Source organism: Rattus norvegicus, chromosome 9 (genome assembly GCF_036323735.1).
Source record: "Rattus norvegicus strain BN/NHsdMcwi chromosome 9, GRCr8, whole genome shotgun sequence".
Lineage (NCBI taxonomy): Eukaryota > Metazoa > Chordata > Mammalia > Rodentia > Muridae > Rattus > Rattus norvegicus.
Window position 1 is genome coordinate 64,666,039 of NC_086027.1, and position 17,207 is coordinate 64,683,245.

Here is a 17,207-nt window from a genome sequence, read left to right on the forward strand (position 1 = left end):
GGGAGGTTTCATCATAAACAACTGCAGGCTTTGTGTCCTGATGCTGTGGGGAGACAGAAATGGCTGGGATCAGTGGAAAAAAAAGGAATGAACTGCATGTCCGGAGATAGAGTTTCTAAAGCCATTATCTGCCTGACTTCCTCTAGCCAGGTCCTCTCATGTCCATAAAGTTTAATTGTCTGAGTTAAAAAAAAAAAAAAACCTAACAAACAAGAAGAAAGACATTGGGATCTATGTGTGCGAATGTCTGGCAATGGAAATTTGATGACTTTTGGATGCTTTTACTAATTTCGTTTCTCAAATGTGTGAGCAAAATGAAGGGCTGTGGAGAAAGAAGGGATACAGCTCTGATTACCCTGTGTTAGTGACTAAGTGTTGAAGGAGGGTTCAGATATTTAATAAATTAATTTGGCAGATGCAGATTGCAGCACACTGCTTTTTAACCTGTCACAGAGCAGTGACCTTGGCCTCCTGTACTGTTGGTCTTAAAATTCCCTTGTATTGTTTTTATTTTCTAGTTTTGTTGTTGTTAAACATTTCAACCACCACCTTTCCTAGCCTATGAAAATCATGACCTGGGAAGAACAGAGAAACTTCATGTCTCAAACATGAGAATGATGACATGTTACTTCATGTCTCAAACATGGGAATGATGACATATCACTGATTTTGCCATCCCAGTCATCTTAGGGGATGTTCCAAAACAATAATTGTTTTAAAGAACAAATCACTTCACAGCACACAGCACAGGGTATAAACACAGGGAATTGTTGTGAAAATAAATATTGGATTTAAAATAACACGAAGTATAAAGGATCAGAGTCATCCTTGCAGGAAAGTCAAAACTGGAGAGGAAGTACACCGAGGATGATGTTGAGTTAAGCACTCTGGGTGTCACTTCTAATGACTCCAGTGTGTCATGAAGGAAGCTTCCTCTTCTTAGCAAAACAGAAGTCCCAAGAAGCAATGCTGAAATGGACCTGCTGTGCGAACCCTCAGATTCCTCTGTAGAAACCAACTGCTTTCGCTTCCAAAGAAGAAGAATCATTTAAGAGATGATGCACAAGCATCAGAGTCACCAGCTACTTGTATTTTAGTTTGTAGAAAGAGCTTCACTGACTACACTCTATATTTTAGTATGTTTTCATCTCTGTCTCTTGTGATGTTTCTGGGAGGAGAAACCTTCAATGGATTTCATTAAATGGATTTTATTTAATAATGAAATGTGGGATTCAACACAGCCATACAACTTAATCTGGAAGGACACTTGGGCACATAATCATTGGGCATTGCCTTTACTCCTGTTGACTTGGACATGGTATAGAATCAGTGTGTTCTCTAAGGACAATGTAGTGTTCAACTGCTTAGTAACCTCACTTAGAGAACCATGAGGGAAAGCTCACGGTTCATGAGACCTAAACTCTCGCTTCTTGACACTGGTGAGTATCCAGGACTTAGTTTCATCACATGCAGTGTGGGCTGCATGTTGTGAGTAGTAACCCATGTACATTAGCCACATGCGACACTGCTTCAAGTGATTGGGGTTTTAATGGAAAGTAACTCTAGGAGTTTTAATTTGGAATCAGTGCTATAATATAGAGTTGTGACTTCCCTTGACCTGAAATGGGAAGGCAACTGGGTGGCAGTTGCCTTCCCATTCCCTCCCTCTTCTCTTCTCTTTTACAGTGTTGTGTGAAGAGTTAGGTCTGTGTGGGAGAATTAAGGTTTCCTCCTGATGATGCCAAACACTTATGTGTACTTGTGTATATGAGGGAAGTGTGTGTGTGTGTGTGTGTGTGTGTGTGTGTGTGTGTGTGTGTGATAGCTGAATTCCACCAATGATGTGGAGAAAGCCAACGTCCTTCCCACGCTGTCATGTTCTGTTGCTTGGCCTCTCTACCCTTCCATATGGTACTGTAGCATCCTGGTCTTTACTCTCAGCACAGGACCATGGCGTTTTCCTTTAACTCCTCAGTTCTCAGTTCTTAGCATTTCTCGTAGCTCCAGTTTGTTCTTCACCTGAATGAGATATAAATTCTTTTCTTGTTAACGTCAGTAGCAACATATTAACTGCCGAATCCAGGGAAATATTATAGATCCATTTTCACAGCACTATCTTCAGGCCATGGCATCTGTGAGAGCTTTAATATTTTTATTCTTCTCCCCCTCTCCTCATCCTCACCATTATTTTGCATCTCTATATTCAGCTTCTAGTTTTGCATGATTCTGTGGGTTTGGTCCATATCTCAATGTTGTTAGTTTATGGTAACTCCCAAAACCGAAGCTTGTTTGACAATTACCAGCTCTTGGAGCTAACTTTCCTCCATAGCCTCATCTAGATCATCACAGTCATCTAAATATCCAAGCTATCCCAAAGTAAAAATTTTCTCTTTAGTGTTGCCATCATTGTTTTCTATGATTCATGCAGTGGTGTTTGTATTTACCTCTCATTCAAGCTTGAGACCTATAACTTGTCTTACATCAAGAAAACGACTGGTTATTTTACCTCTGCTTTCTTCAATAGAAGTCCCATTGCTTTTATCTGTGTGTGGGGGTGGAGAGAGAGGTGGGGCATGCATGTACCCTGTGGGACTCATGTACTTGTGAAGAGGTCAGAGGACAGCTTGCCAGAGTCAGTTCTCGCCTTTCTCTGTGTGGGATCCAGGAACCAAACTCAGGTCATCACGCCTGATGATACTCATGCTGTTTTTTGTATCAGTATAGGTTTTCCCTAAAATTATCCCATTGAAATAATGTTTTCATGAACAAGATTTAAAGCTCTGCTTCAGCAAATAGACTCTTTTTCCAGGGCTTATTAGTGTATTGTGAACAAAAGCTATTTTCCTGTTATGTTGCCGCATTTTAATGTAGTTGAATGGAAAACAAGAGAGCAAATGCCAGTGGATATTTACAGAAGCAGTTTTATTAATTTAGCTTCTGTGAACTCCCTCCTGCCCTGTAACCAGTTCCAATCGAATGAAATATGTTTAAGGAGCTGTAAATCTACTGTTTTATAAGCAGGACTCGCATTTAATCACGACTGGTTTTATTTTCTTTACCATAGATAAAAACAAATGTAGAAAACAATGAAAAACAATTAAAACAGCATCTCATCATTTCCCCCTAGCATTTCAAAATTATTTCCAGATTAAAAATTAGTGGTGATAAGCATGAGATTATGTAGATTTTTTGTAATATGAATGTACCATGAATAATGTTTTGGGTAAGTAAGTACATTAAAGATTAGAATATTGATTGCATGCGGCAAAGACCTAAAGCTCTGATGCTGGTGGCTAAATCCTTTATAAGTTATTGCTTTTATTTGCAAGGACTGTGGATCCCAAGCACGAAGCAATACTCAGAGCCATTCAGGGACCATAGAAACACAATTTGGCCTATTTGTTTTATCGTTTAGCTTGTTTAAATGTGATTGCTTCACAGAAAATGATCATTTGGAAAGTTAAATGAAAATTTCAGGACATTGAAGGGATTATGCTCAGCATGTGATTCTTAAGTTCTGGACCGTGAGGCCAGCGTTCTATTGAGGAGATAAGAGCCCCACAATGTGCTATTTTATCCTGGTAGACTTCAGTCTTTTATCTTTGTTCATAGTGAGGGAAAGTAGCTCTGGGAAGAATTACATTTTCTTGCTGTATCAGAATCTCTTGGGTACGTGTTCTGGTGGATGGAATCCTTCCCGTCATCTAATTGGGTGGAAGCTGGAAAGAGCACACCTGGACGGAGGTCAGACCTTGCTCTTTTTGGATCCCACCCAAGTGCCAATTAGGACTGGGCTTCACAGTATACAGATAACTGCGGACAAATGACTTACAGTGAAAGAGCTGTTTGGAGTCTTTATCCATGTCCCATGACCAACACTTTAATATTTGCAGGCTGTTTACCTTAATGTTCCCCTTATCCAGGACCAATCTGCAACTGTATTATTGCAGTGAATACATGTATTGGGTGGAGGGCACTGTCCAGGTGTCCTGGGAATCAACTGGTTCCAAAAGAGACTCGAGTCTCCCAACAAGACTTCAGATGATATCTCTGCTCCTTCTCCCAATCTTCCCAGGCAAGAACATTGCAGTAACAGTGTGAGGACTATTGTCTAGGGCCAGCCATTTTCTTTTTCTGTGGCAGAACTAGGGAAATTCTCAGCATCCTGACTCCTTTCCAGCAGTTTTTAATATCTTGGCCCTAGCCATCAGTAGACATAGTAATTACCTGTTCACATATGCATAGCCAGTTGCTAGATCACTTGGGGACTAACAAAAACTGGATGTTTACCTTTTCTGAGATGACAACATGAGATTCACATCTTTTTCAGACTCCAAGTTTTAGGGTACCTGGGGACATGTTTTACAGTCACACGTGCTCTTTAAGTCCAGGCAAGAACTTAGCACTATGGAGCAGGCGAATTCTTTTATAAACTTGATAGGAGCTATTCTTCTCCTGAATCTTGTCTTAGTAGTGGTAAATAGTTGATTTTAATAGCGATCATTACAAGAAAGAGAGGCTTATGTAAGAAGGCCATGCTGGCCTGACAGTTTGTTCTCATAGATGAGTGGTGTCTTAAGTCAGGAGAGGAGTGTAATCTGCAATTTCATCCGCAGGGCTGAGGAACCAAATGTGCATTTAGAGGAACACTGATTCCCCAAGTTCAGGTTCCTGGGACCCGTTGTGGGTTCTATGACTCTGCTGACATTTCTATCTGGAACACGATCTCCTACAAAATGCATGCTTTCAAGCTGAAGCTTTCATCAGTGCAATAGGCTAGTCAAATGATTAGCTAGAACGCTGAATCACTGTCCAACTTGCCACCAAGATTCAGTTTCCCTCTTTATTTTACTTGGTAGATTAATCTACTTTAGCAGTGTCATTAGATTCCTATGTTGATGGGGTGGAAAAATACGTACGAACATCTGATATTTCTGAGCACGTGGGCTGTGATGAATTTAAACGTGTGCTAGTGGGGTACATGTGTTGGAACGGCTGAAGATTTATCATTGTCTTTTAACGATGGAGGCAATTGACCACTGTGGGATAATTTAAAATAGAAAGTCTCTGGGAAAGCAGAAGCCAAGTTGTCAAATGCCACAGAACCCAGGAGCCATAGTATTCTGTAACCCAGACTGGGTAATTTATACCTGTGTCTCTTGACGATCTGATATGTAGTTGAGTCAATGAATCATCCCGCCGCATACCACAGCTAAAGCAAAATTTATTTCTCTTTTGCTCGTAGAGTTTTAGCCAATTGAATAATAAATCACCATGCCTTTGTTGACTATAGAATAGACAGGCTCATAGGGGCTGGATGAATTAGATGATACCACTGCACCAGAGGTTAGTTCCTAAAAAGATGGGTGGAGGCAAGGTATCCAGCTCAGACTGCTTCGGTATACGTCTCAGTGTTGAGAGTGGTGGTATCATTTGGTTGTTTAGAAATGTTTCAAATTACTGTCGAAGGTTTTGCTTAAATGTTAGGAGCCACGAATGAGTTAATGCCTTGCTAATTTCATTATTCCAGCAGATGCCTGTGAATGGTCCCACAGACACACATGGAGAGACATACTCTTCCTTCCAAAAGAGGACCTTTATGAGGACTTCACATTTACAAACCAAAATGGGCATAGGCTTTCTCTTTTCTCAGGATAATACTGAGCAATAACATGAAGACTGTATGTTCAGATCTTATTTGGGAAGTAGAAATTAAAATTCAGAGAGGTTAAGTGACTTATCCCAGTTAATATACCTAGTAAGTTGAATGAAGAAATCCGAAGACTACTTATTTTTGGCTTGAGGGCAATGTTCTCTGAAACATTCATACTCCTGTGCCATGGGTATGCTTATGAGATCTAGTACTCTAAGTACATTAAACATGCATTTTAGATATATGTTCCAGGGAGAATTGTTTGAATTAGTAATGCAACTTTATTAAACTTTTAAAAATTAGTAATGGAAACTTTATTAAACTTCATTAAAGTGATGAATTATCCAGTTTTAAGTGGAAGGGGTCAGGTGCTCAGTGTAAATGAGTTGGCAGCAACAGAATAGCAATAGTCCAAGGCAGATAAAAATCTATCATCCTGCAATTATGAGTACTCATCGATTAAACATTGGCAGTTTAAGGAAGACAATAAGTGTAAAGGGCTCTACACATGTTAGAAGGGAAGACCACAGGCCACATGTAACCTGCTGAACCCAGTCTCATGGATGCTGTCTGCTGTACCATTAGTGGAGGTTCCTAAGGCACTGTTCCTAAAGCATGGTTTCAGATGAGCCAACGCTGGGCTTTATTCTTGGAGGGCACACATGAGTTTATAAAATAAGTTTCCTTTGGAGCCTAATGGTATTAATTCTCTCTGTCATTTAACTTGTGAATCATTGAAAAGGTAAATTTCAGACTAGCTTCTGTTAGATAACAGACTGCTCAGAGTTTGAGACGTTCGTACAGTGTTAATGAATTTGTGTTTTCTAAAGGAGATTGATCATTCTTTTCTGATTTTTTTATAGGATCCTTCAAACCAAAAATGTGGTGGCAGAAAGAAAACAGTGTCTTTCAGCAGCATGCCATCGGAGAAGAAGATTAGCAGTGCCCATGACTGCATTAGCTTCATGCAGGCTGGCTGCGAGCTGAAGAAAGTGCGACCGAACTCTCGCATCTACAACCGATTTTTCACCCTAGACACTGACCTCCAGGCTCTACGCTGGGAACCTTCCAAGAAAGACCTCGAAAAAGCCAAGCTGGACATTTCTGCCATCAAAGAGATCAGGCTGGGGAAGAACACGGAGACATTCAGAAACAATGGCCTTGCTGACCAGATCTGTGAAGACTGTGCCTTCTCCATACTCCATGGGGAAAATTACGAGTCTCTGGACCTAGTTGCCAATTCAGCAGATGTAGCAAACATCTGGGTGTCGGGGTTACGGTACCTGGTCTCTCGTAGTAAGCAACCACTTGACTTTATGGAGGGCAACCAGAACACACCACGGTTCATGTGGCTGAAAACGGTGTTTGAAGCAGCAGATGTTGATGGGAATGGGATTATGTTAGAAGATACCTCGGTGGAGTTAATAAAACAACTCAACCCTACTCTGAAGGAATCTAAGATCAGGTTAAAGTTTAAAGAAATCCAGAAGAGCAAAGAAAAACTAACTACCCGGGTAACAGAAGAGGAATTCTGTGAAGCGTTCTGTGAACTTTGCACTAGACCAGAAGTGTATTTCTTACTTGTTCAGATATCTAAGAACAAAGAGTATCTGGATGCTAATGACCTCATGCTCTTTTTAGAAGTTGAGCAAGGGGTCACCCATGTCACTGAGGATATGTGCTTAGACATCATTAGGAGATACGAACTTTCTGAAGATGGCCGCCAGAAAGGCTTCCTTGCAATTGATGGCTTTACCCAGTATTTATTATCTCCAGAATGCGACATTTTTGATCCAGAGCAAAAGAAGGTTGCCCAAGACATGACCCAACCCTTATCTCACTACTATATCAATGCGTCCCATAATACCTACCTGATAGAAGATCAGTTCAGGGGGCCAGCTGATATCAATGGGTATGTGAGGGCTTTGAAGATGGGCTGTCGAAGCATTGAGCTTGATGTAAGTGACGGTCCAGATAATGAACCCATCCTGTGCAATAGGAACAACATGGCCATGCTCCTTTCCTTTCGAAGTGTTCTGGAGGTGATAAATAAGTTCGCCTTCGTCGCTTCAGAGTACCCACTCATTCTCTGCTTGGGGAATCACTGTTCCCTGCCACAGCAGAGGGTCATGGTTCAGCAGATGAAAAAGGTGTTTGGCAATAAACTTTATACAGAAGCACCTCTGTCTTCAGAATCCTACCTCCCGTCACCTGAAAAACTAAAACATATGATCATTGTGAAAGGAAAGAAATTGCCTTCGGAGTCAGATCTGTTAGAGGGAGAAGTGACCGACGAGGATGAAGAAGCTGAGATGTCCCGGAGGGTGTCGGGAGATTACAACGGTGAGCAGAAACATATCTGGCTCTGCCGAGAGCTCTCTGACTTGGTATCCATCTGTAAATCCGTTCAGTACAGGGATTTTGAACTGTCTATGAAAACCCAGAACTACTGGGAAATTTGTTCATTTAGTGAAACATTGGCCAGCCGGATCGCAAATGAGTATCCAGAGGATTTCGTGAATTATAACAAGAAGTTCTTATCAAGGGTCTACCCTAGTGCCATGAGGATAGATTCTAGTAATTTGAACCCACAGGACTTCTGGAATTGTGGCTGTCAGATTGTGGCAATGAATTTTCAAACTCCTGGTCCAATGATGGACCTCCACACCGGCTGGTTTCTTCAAAATGGGGGCTGTGGCTACGTCCTCAGGCCATCTATCATGCGAGATGAAGTTTCGTACTTTAGTGCAAACACAAAGGGCATTGTCCCTGGAGTGTCTCCCCTGCTTCTTCACATCAAGATCATCAGTGGTCAGAACTTCCCAAAGCCCAAAGGAGCTTGTGCCAAAGGGGATGTCATAGACCCCTACGTTTGTGTAGAGATTCATGGAATTCCAGCTGATTGCTCCGAGCAAAGAACTAAAACTGTACAACAGAACAGCGATAATCCCATTTTCGATGAAACTTTCGAGTTTCAAGTCAACCTTCCCGAGCTGACCATGGTCCGTTTTGTCATTTTGGATGATGATTACATTGGAGATGAGTTCATTGGGCAATACACGATACCGTTTGAATGTCTGCAACCTGGGTACCGGCATGTCCCCTTGCGCTCCTTTGTGGGGGATATCATGGAACATGTGACCCTTTTTGTCCACATAGCAATAACCAATCGGAGTGGCGGAGGAAAAGCGCAGAAGCGAAGTCTTTCCGTGAGAATGGGGAAGAAAGTTCGAGAATACACCATGCTCAGAAATATCGGTCTTAAAACCATAGATGATATCTTCAAAATAGCAGTTCATCCTTTGCGAGAAGCCATAGATATGAGAGAAAACATGCAGGTAGGAAAACAGACTCACCTTCTTCCCCTGCTTCTGCTATTCGCACCCATTTAAACTAGTGACTATCGTGGTTTACCAATAGCTGGCTCGAAAATATTCAGAAATATACTGTGCCGATCCACGTGCCACTTAATTAGCTTCCCCGCCACCTGGGATAAAGCAGGTGGCTTCTAATTGTGAATACAAGGTTGACTTTGGCCAGCTAACGGCGCATCAATATGGCAAAATGCTGGGTATCTCTTCAGTGTTTTAGCATGTGATGATTAATGATCAGGAATGTGTACATGAACAGTGTGGGGAAAGTGAAATATAAAACATGTGGATAGGTGCTGGGGATGTGTCTCAGATGGTAAGAGCTCTTGCTGTGCTGTGCACCGATAAGGAGCGAGGATCAAACCCCGCCCCCAGCATCCACATAAAAAGTTCTGTGTGGCTGAGAGTACCTATAACACTGTGTCTGAGGAAAAGATGGAGTGGGTTGGATCAGGAGACTCTACATTCTCCTCTGGTCTCTGTGTGTGCCAGGCATATCTACGTGATGCACTCGAGTGGGAATGTGCATGCACACACACAGTTATGTGGATAGTATATAAAATACATATCCAGAGTATGCCCACTGTTTAAAAGCATATTCGTAGAGTACTCATAGATGTGAATATAGAAGAGAATTTGAAGTCGTATTATAAAAGCGATGCTCATTATATTTTCAGTTATTTAAAGGTGTACCAACAAATTATTACCCACGAGAGAAAACACAGCTAAACAAAGAAAGCTCAGCATTTAATTTTTTTAAAAATGTATTTAGCCCTCTCTTAAGTAGGTACTTTAAGTGAAGGAATGTGGATTCTGGGATAAATCTGTCCCCACGTGGTCCTGAGCAGATGATCGCTGGTCTCTGATGGTCCGTTTTTCTGCATAAGGCAAGATTGAGAGAGTTACACCACAGGGCTGTTGTGAGAGCTGAGAGAATATATAACAATCACCCAGTTTTAACATGGAGAAACCCAGCCTGCCTTTCCCTTCCTTTTGATGCATGGCCACAAGCTTCTTTTACACACTACCTTATATAGTCAATTAAGGACAGCGTTCTTGAGACATTAAGAGACAATAAGTATTCACTAAGGTCTTGTGTGGCAAAATGAAAATAACTCAGTTTACTTCATTCCTTTAGCCAGCATTTTTTTAAAGAACTCACCCACTCAGAGACTTTGCCCACCAGAAAGCAGAGACATTAGAAGACATTTCTCAGATCCTGCAGTTAATAAACGTCAAAGTTAGACTTTAAATCCCAGAGTATCTGATGCCAAAATCCATTACTGCCACATGAAGCAGAAGCACCAAGCTGTGACTTAGTGAAATTATTAACTCACAGGCAAGTTCTTCAAAGAGCCAAGTAGTCAGGAAAAAAGTATAATACAAAATTCACATATGAATACCCATAGTCAGATTATGTATGTATTTGTTTCAAGGTGGGTCGCTCAACCACTTTGTTAAAAATTAGCCTCCTAATACACTGTCATCTTCTATGTAGTATTTCCCTACATAGATTTGGCATTATTGTAAAGCCCTATGTTAGACTGCCCATAAGCCATTTTTACACCTAAATGCATTAGAAGTCGACTCTATGTATTTCTTGAAAGACAGCCTTTATCTCATAGTTTTAGAATATATCTAAAGAAGAATTTGGCTGGGGTGATGGCTCAGCCAGAAAAGCACTTGCTGCATAGGCACAGGGCCTAGATTTCAGACCCCTAGAACCCACCTAGAAGATAGGTATGTGTGGCGACCTCCTGTGATCCCAGTGCGTGCCCAAGGCCGAGACAGGGGATCTCTGAACTAGGTGGTGACCTGCATTATCTAATTCATGATTTCTGGACCTAGAAGGAGAGCTTGCCAAAAAGTAAACGGTGTGCTCCCAGGTCTTCTCCATGCCCCCACACATGTGTATGCCCCTGCATGCATGTGTGCCCCACACAGAACGATACATATACACACACCACATGCACACCACATATAATACACAGAAAGAAGAGCTATTTATAAGGCTGTTCTAGGCAGAGTTAATAATTAATGCTATCCTAACAAAGTAGCTTAGATAAAGGCATATTTGGAGAGTCATATGTAAAAGAATAAAAATACCATGATAATTAATAAATTCACGAGACACTCAGTAGGTTAGATGCTGCTCATTATTAATAGATGTAAAACAGCCACAGTTCTATTCTAAGTTATTACTCTAGCATCAGTTTGAGCACACTAATAACAGCCACACCGTCTGCAAAATGTGTTACTGTCTCATTAAGGAAGAGAAATTAAAAAGCACTTCCCATGGTGTCATTTAACCAAGAGTGAGCTCAGATTCAAATATTATCTACCACTCTCTTCCTTCATCATCTGTCATCTCTGTCTGCTGATGAGTCTGTCTCTTCGCTTGTTTGTCTTGTAAATCACTTTCTCTCTGTGTATGTCTGTCCCTGTGTGTCCACAACAAAGAGCTTTTGCTGTGCGTTAATTGAACAGCACAGAAAGCATCACATGGGTAAGAGGGGATACTTAACAGAAGTCTTTAATAGAGCTTTACAAGGGGTTAAGTCACTGACTTCAGCTGACCCCAGCTGACCCAGATAGAAAACAAAGGCTGTCAAGCAATATCCATAGGTTCTTCCAACCTGTTTGCTATCTCCTGCATTTATTACCATAGCATACGTACACACAGATGTTACTCTTGGCTCAGGGGCATGGAAGAAGACTTTAGATTAAGCTATTTTAGCTTATGTTGTAAAGGGTGATTATATGGGAAATCCACAGCAAGTAAGATTGGTCATTACACTGCTCTCTTACTAACAGGGTACACAGAAGAAAATCAGTCTTAAGTGACTTCAAGGTGTACTACAAACTCAGGCTCTGAGGCCCAGCAAAAGTTCCAGTCTCTTTGTATGTAGAAGATATTTTCATATTAAAGCGCCTCAATTTTGTTAAAGATTATAACGTCAATGAGTAAGATGGCCATGCAGTGCATTTTCTGTGCTGTGCTGTGCTGTGCATTTCTGATGGGCTGACAAGGCAGCATTGGTGGCTGGTCAGATGGAGGTGGTGAGCACTGGTGTCCCACTGGCCTGAGATGCTAAGAGAGATGGCGTCTTGTTCTTGAGGCTCTTCTGAGCCCCATGATATAAGTTGAATGCAGTATTCATGGGAAGGGATTGCTAGTGTAGGGGCATTCCTGGTGCTGTGTCTGCCAAGCACAGAGCATCCTCGAGTCATAACCAGCGGTGTTCCTGATGGCTCTCTGTGGTCATTGGTAGATGCTAAAGCCAACAGTTCAGGTTGTGAGTGAGCTGTCTGTGTTACCTCTGCAGGTCGCAACACACTGACTTGGTTGTCATCCAGGCTGCTCTGCACTGTGCACATCTCTGGAGGGTATAACTGGGTGAACTCACTGGGGTGTAAACTGGGGTGCAGTGCCGCGTGTTCAGACATGTGACTCCGTGTTTTCTCCTTGTAGAACGCCATAGTGTCTGTTAAGGAGCTGTGTGGACTCCCACCGATTGCCAGTCTGAAACAGTGCCTGTTAACCCTGTCCTCTCGTCTCATCACCAGTGATAGTACTCCCTCCGTGTCTCTGGTGATGAAGGACTGCTTTCCTTACCTGGAGCCTCTGGGCACAATTCCAGATGTGCAGAAGAGGATGCTGGCTGCATATGATCTGGTAGGCGGTTGCAACTTCCTGCTACTTATCTCAGTGTATGGACATCTCGAAAAGCAGTGGTTCTGAGGTAGAATTCTAGTGCCCAGAGCAGAGTGACTGCCTCTAAAGTATGGTTGGAGGTGGCAGCCAGAGCTTACTGTTCAGTGTCCATTAAGCCCCAGGGATGCCTCTGAGGACATGGCAAATGGAACCATCTCTTGTTTTTGACAAAGAGTGTGTGATTTCCCAGTCCTCAGAAGCATGCCTCCTCCTCCTCCTTTTCCTCTGAATGATAGCTCCTGACAGACAGAGGCTCAGGTCTCAGCACCACTTGATGGTTGAGATGGAAGGCTTGTATGTCAACATTTCTAAGCTAATAATACTATCTGATTTCATTCTGAATATTTAATAAAATCTATGTACTGATTAGATTTGGGGATAACTTTATTTTTGTGTTTGTGTAAACAGAATTAAAGAGCAAATGACAAAATGTCTAGCATACCTAATCAGGTATAAATAGGCATATTTAACTAGAAGAACACGTACAAACCAGTAACAATAGAAATATGTAGAAACTCCAAATATCAATCAAGAGTAAGTTCTCCCACATGTGATGTATGAAATTTTCAGGAAATAAATTTAAAAAGCAATGTATCTTTTAAAAAACCACCCAATTATGGCTTAAAATGCAAACTTTTATTCAGAAATTTGGACAGCAATTATCTGGGGAAACTTGGCTTTTGCCAAGTTCTTAGGTGCCTAGGCTCTTTCTAATCGTCTGTTCTTCTATTCTTTGCATTTAGCCCTTATTTTCAAGGTCTAAAAGGGCAGCCAAAACTCTACTCATAATATCTGTCATCTACACATCAGGAATGATGCGGAAGACATATTTTCCTTTATTTAGGATATTATTTTCTGGAATTACAGACAGAAAAAATATTACTTTTCCTTCCTGTTCATCAGCCTAGAGTTGATATATAGCCACAGTTAATTGCAAAAGCCAATGTAAAAGTCCCATTTCAAGGGGTCTAAAAGTTGTCTCTTCTGTTCCTAAGAAGTAGGAGGAGAATGGACATCAGGGGACAACACAGGCTCTGCTTCAGAAATCAATAAGCAATCCTCTTTTGCCTAAAAACCTATCAGGAAATATACAGCACATTTATCTTTAAAATAAGCTTCCCATTTCATAAGTTAACATATGAAATCAAGTATGGTGCTGTGTATGCCCTTATAGTCCTGGCTACTCCAGTAAGATGTTTTAAGCTCCAGAGACCAAGGCCATTCCAGTCTGAGTACGATGAGACCCCAGGCCCCTTTCCACTAGATCACCAGCTGTGCCCTGTGCTTTCAATCACGGCTCTTCTAATCTGGAATGTAAGAAGACAGGGTTCTGGTGATAGTTCAGTGGGTTAAGTGTTTACTGTGCAAGCATCAGGACCTGAGTTTGAATCCCCAGTACCCACATGAATGTCACACCACACCTCTGTAACTGTAGTGCTGGCAAATAGAGGGAGGAGGACCTCTGGAGCATCCTGACCTGGCATTTACCAAGACAGTGAGCCCCAGGTCACAGTTCACAGTTCAAAAAATGGTAGAGGGCAATGTTAATCTGTGGTCCTTGCCTCTGTATGAAAGTGTATGCATATTTGCACACACACACTTCCAAACATGCTTACACATGCACACATACAGACATTCACACACTTTTACACACACATATGCATATATACACACACATGAAGGGGAATTTAGGAAGATACTTTTCTTTCTCTGCCTATTCAGCAAAAGTAAATTGCATTATACATTGTTGGAGAAAAGTTGGAGAAAATTACTTAAAATGCTTATTGCATTTGATCTGTGTACTTCTGGTTTCTAAAGATTTATTGTTATATATATATATACATACATATATATACATACTGTACATACACACACACACACACACACACACACACACACACACACACACACACACACACATATATATATGATTTTCATAATGGTGACATGGAGGGATTAGCTAAATTACAGATAGGAACCCAGGAACTGGAGAGAAGGCTCAGTTCAGAGCTGTTTCTACTCAGGCCTCAGGTTCCATTCCCAGCCCCACCATGGCGGCTTACATCTGTTTGTAACTCAGCTCCAGGTGATGCCACTTCCTCTTCCAGCCTCCACAGGCAACGGCACACATGTGGAATCACTTATACAGACATTTAAATTAAAATAAAATGATTTTGAAAAGATAGGGCTTCATCTAAGGGACTCCTTCGAAGCTATCCAAGTCGGTTGTTTGGAGGACCAGTAAATTGTTCGGAGGACAATTGCATGTGTTTTTGTGAAGCAGTCTGGTTGCAATAATGTACAAGCAGTGAGATTTAAATTGCGTTTGTATTCATATGCACATGCAATCCTAGGAAGACATTAACAGTGACTGCTTTTGTTTGTCACGAGTGAAACTTGTTTTCTTAGTTCTTTTCCATATGCTTCCTGTATTTACCAAAGTCTTTCTAACAAACAAGATAAATGCATAGTTGAATAAAATAACTGTTAAGAAAATACTAATATTTTACCATTAAAAATAACTAGGAGAAATGCACTTAGCATAAACACGTTCTAACTGACGTGAAAAATCCCTCCCTGAATGCACTCTGCCCACAGATGCGGAGTGGGGTGGGCTCACCTATTGCCTGTGTCGCATTTTTTGTGAAATCAATTTTTTTTCATCATAAAAGTAGGGATTGAAAGCTGTTCAGTGAATAGGTATAATTGCCATCTAAGAGGTGAAATTAGGGTACTAGTTGCCATAGAGACAGACAGCAGACATCACTTATTCCCTTGTAAACTGAGAAAGGAAAATAATCCATTGTGAGGGCAGCTGGCCCCAGAGCTGGGTCTGACTTAGGAAGAATGGCTCTCGGGCTGCGGTTGGACAGTGCCTGCTTCTTATCACAAGTGTCTGATGGTGTCTTTGTCCTTTCTGTTTTACCTGCTAAGTCCAAAGCGTAATATTATGCTTTCTTTCATCTCTGATTTTAAAACACAGCTTACGATTGTAGGCAGAGCCAGGCTTTAACAAAATCTGAAGTAAACCCATGGGAAGCAGAGGTAGCTAAATGGAGTCCAGTTATCATTTCCTGTGGAAATGGCTTCTCACTTTGGTAGGAAGCTGAGTGAAGGTAGCCTGCTGTGGACTGTGCAGCCAGCACGTCACAGACACGCCTGAGAGCACTGCGGCGTCTGTATTGCATATTTCTGCAACAGTGCAGGAGTTGAGGAGGGATGTGCTTATGCGCCCATTGACCCTGAAGAAAAGAGCCTCATTTTCAGTCTGTTTGACCGCAATGTATCGGTGCGCCTCTGCTCTCAGAGTATTAGTGCTTGTGGTGATTTTCAAGAAGTCTCCTGAGATACTCTGTAGACCCAGAGTGATCATCTGACAACATAGACTAGATCGTGTCACAATAGTTCATCAACTCCTTGGTAGCTTCAGATTTAGGGCCGTTCGTGATCTAATACCTCTGCAGACTTCCCACCCTCCTCACTCTCCCCCAGCCATCCTGACTTTGCTCACTCAGACCAAACTTGTTCTAGTCTCCAGGCTATTATGAAGCATACTGCATTTGTTCCTGGAGTGTCCTTCCCTTGCCTGGAAAATCGCATGCTACCCCTTAATTCTTATCAAGTCATTTCCTGAGATATGCTTCCCCAACTACTGACCCTCACCTCCATGCTATTTCGTAGGTGTTTCCCCACCACACTATTCAGATGTGTTGAATACTATTCTGCTCAATCTTTTAAAAATAATTGCCTTTATCTTCTGAGTCCCTCAACTTGAATGTGTGCTTTGTAAGGGCCGAGCCCTGTTTGCCTCACTCTAGTCTCTTTAAAACCATGTTAGCACGCAATGTGTTACAATCAATTTCAGTTGGTTAAACAAAAGCTGCAAACGTCTGTTACTAATGCAAAAAATGTAGTTTTAGCTTATGGTGGGATGCCCCACTTCCATTTCCTCTCCAGTGCCAGCCTTGGTGACTTGCTCCCTGTCCTACAAACTCAGTCAGAAGGACCACAGCCTCTTTACCGTCCCCATTCCCTCCGATTTACTTCCTACCACCTTCTTGTCCCCTACCCTTGGATTTCTATCCCACACCACTCAGGTGAAGACCTTTTGCAAAACTGATTTTATTAAGAAATCATTCATAGATTGACTCTATGCATGGCATCAATACACCTCTTTTAGATTATCACTTGGTATCTGTGCTCTCAGTCTTTCTATTAGTCAAGGAGCAAACACATTCTGGATGCCTGTTCTGTCAAGGTGCCGTGTGAAGTGGTAGAGATTTTCTTTAGCATGGTTGTTCTAATGGGAGGGTAAAACTTAAAAGGGGGGGGCAGTGACACTCAGCTGAGGGTGATCAGCTACTCCCATTGCTACTTCTTCATTGTGATTGTAATGGAAATATCTGCTCTGCAGGTATCCGATGTGTGACCCCTGTGAAAGTCTCCTAAAGGGGTCTTGACCCTCAGG

At 41.7% G+C, this 17,207-nt stretch overlaps 1 protein-coding gene across 1 annotated transcript in view; it reads left to right on the forward strand.

The window, feature by feature from the left end:
* The window catches only part of Plcl1 (phospholipase C-like 1), a 337,196-nt gene that overhangs the window by 270,063 nt on the left and 49,926 nt on the right, over window positions 1-17,207 (forward strand). Inside the window, exons 2-3 of the mRNA NM_053456.2 lie at window positions 6,517-8,991; window positions 12,497-12,700. Of these exons, the coding sequence (NP_445908.2) occupies window positions 6,517-8,991; window positions 12,497-12,700 (2,679 nt within the window). The remainder of the gene's footprint in view (window positions 1-6,516; window positions 8,992-12,496; window positions 12,701-17,207) is intronic.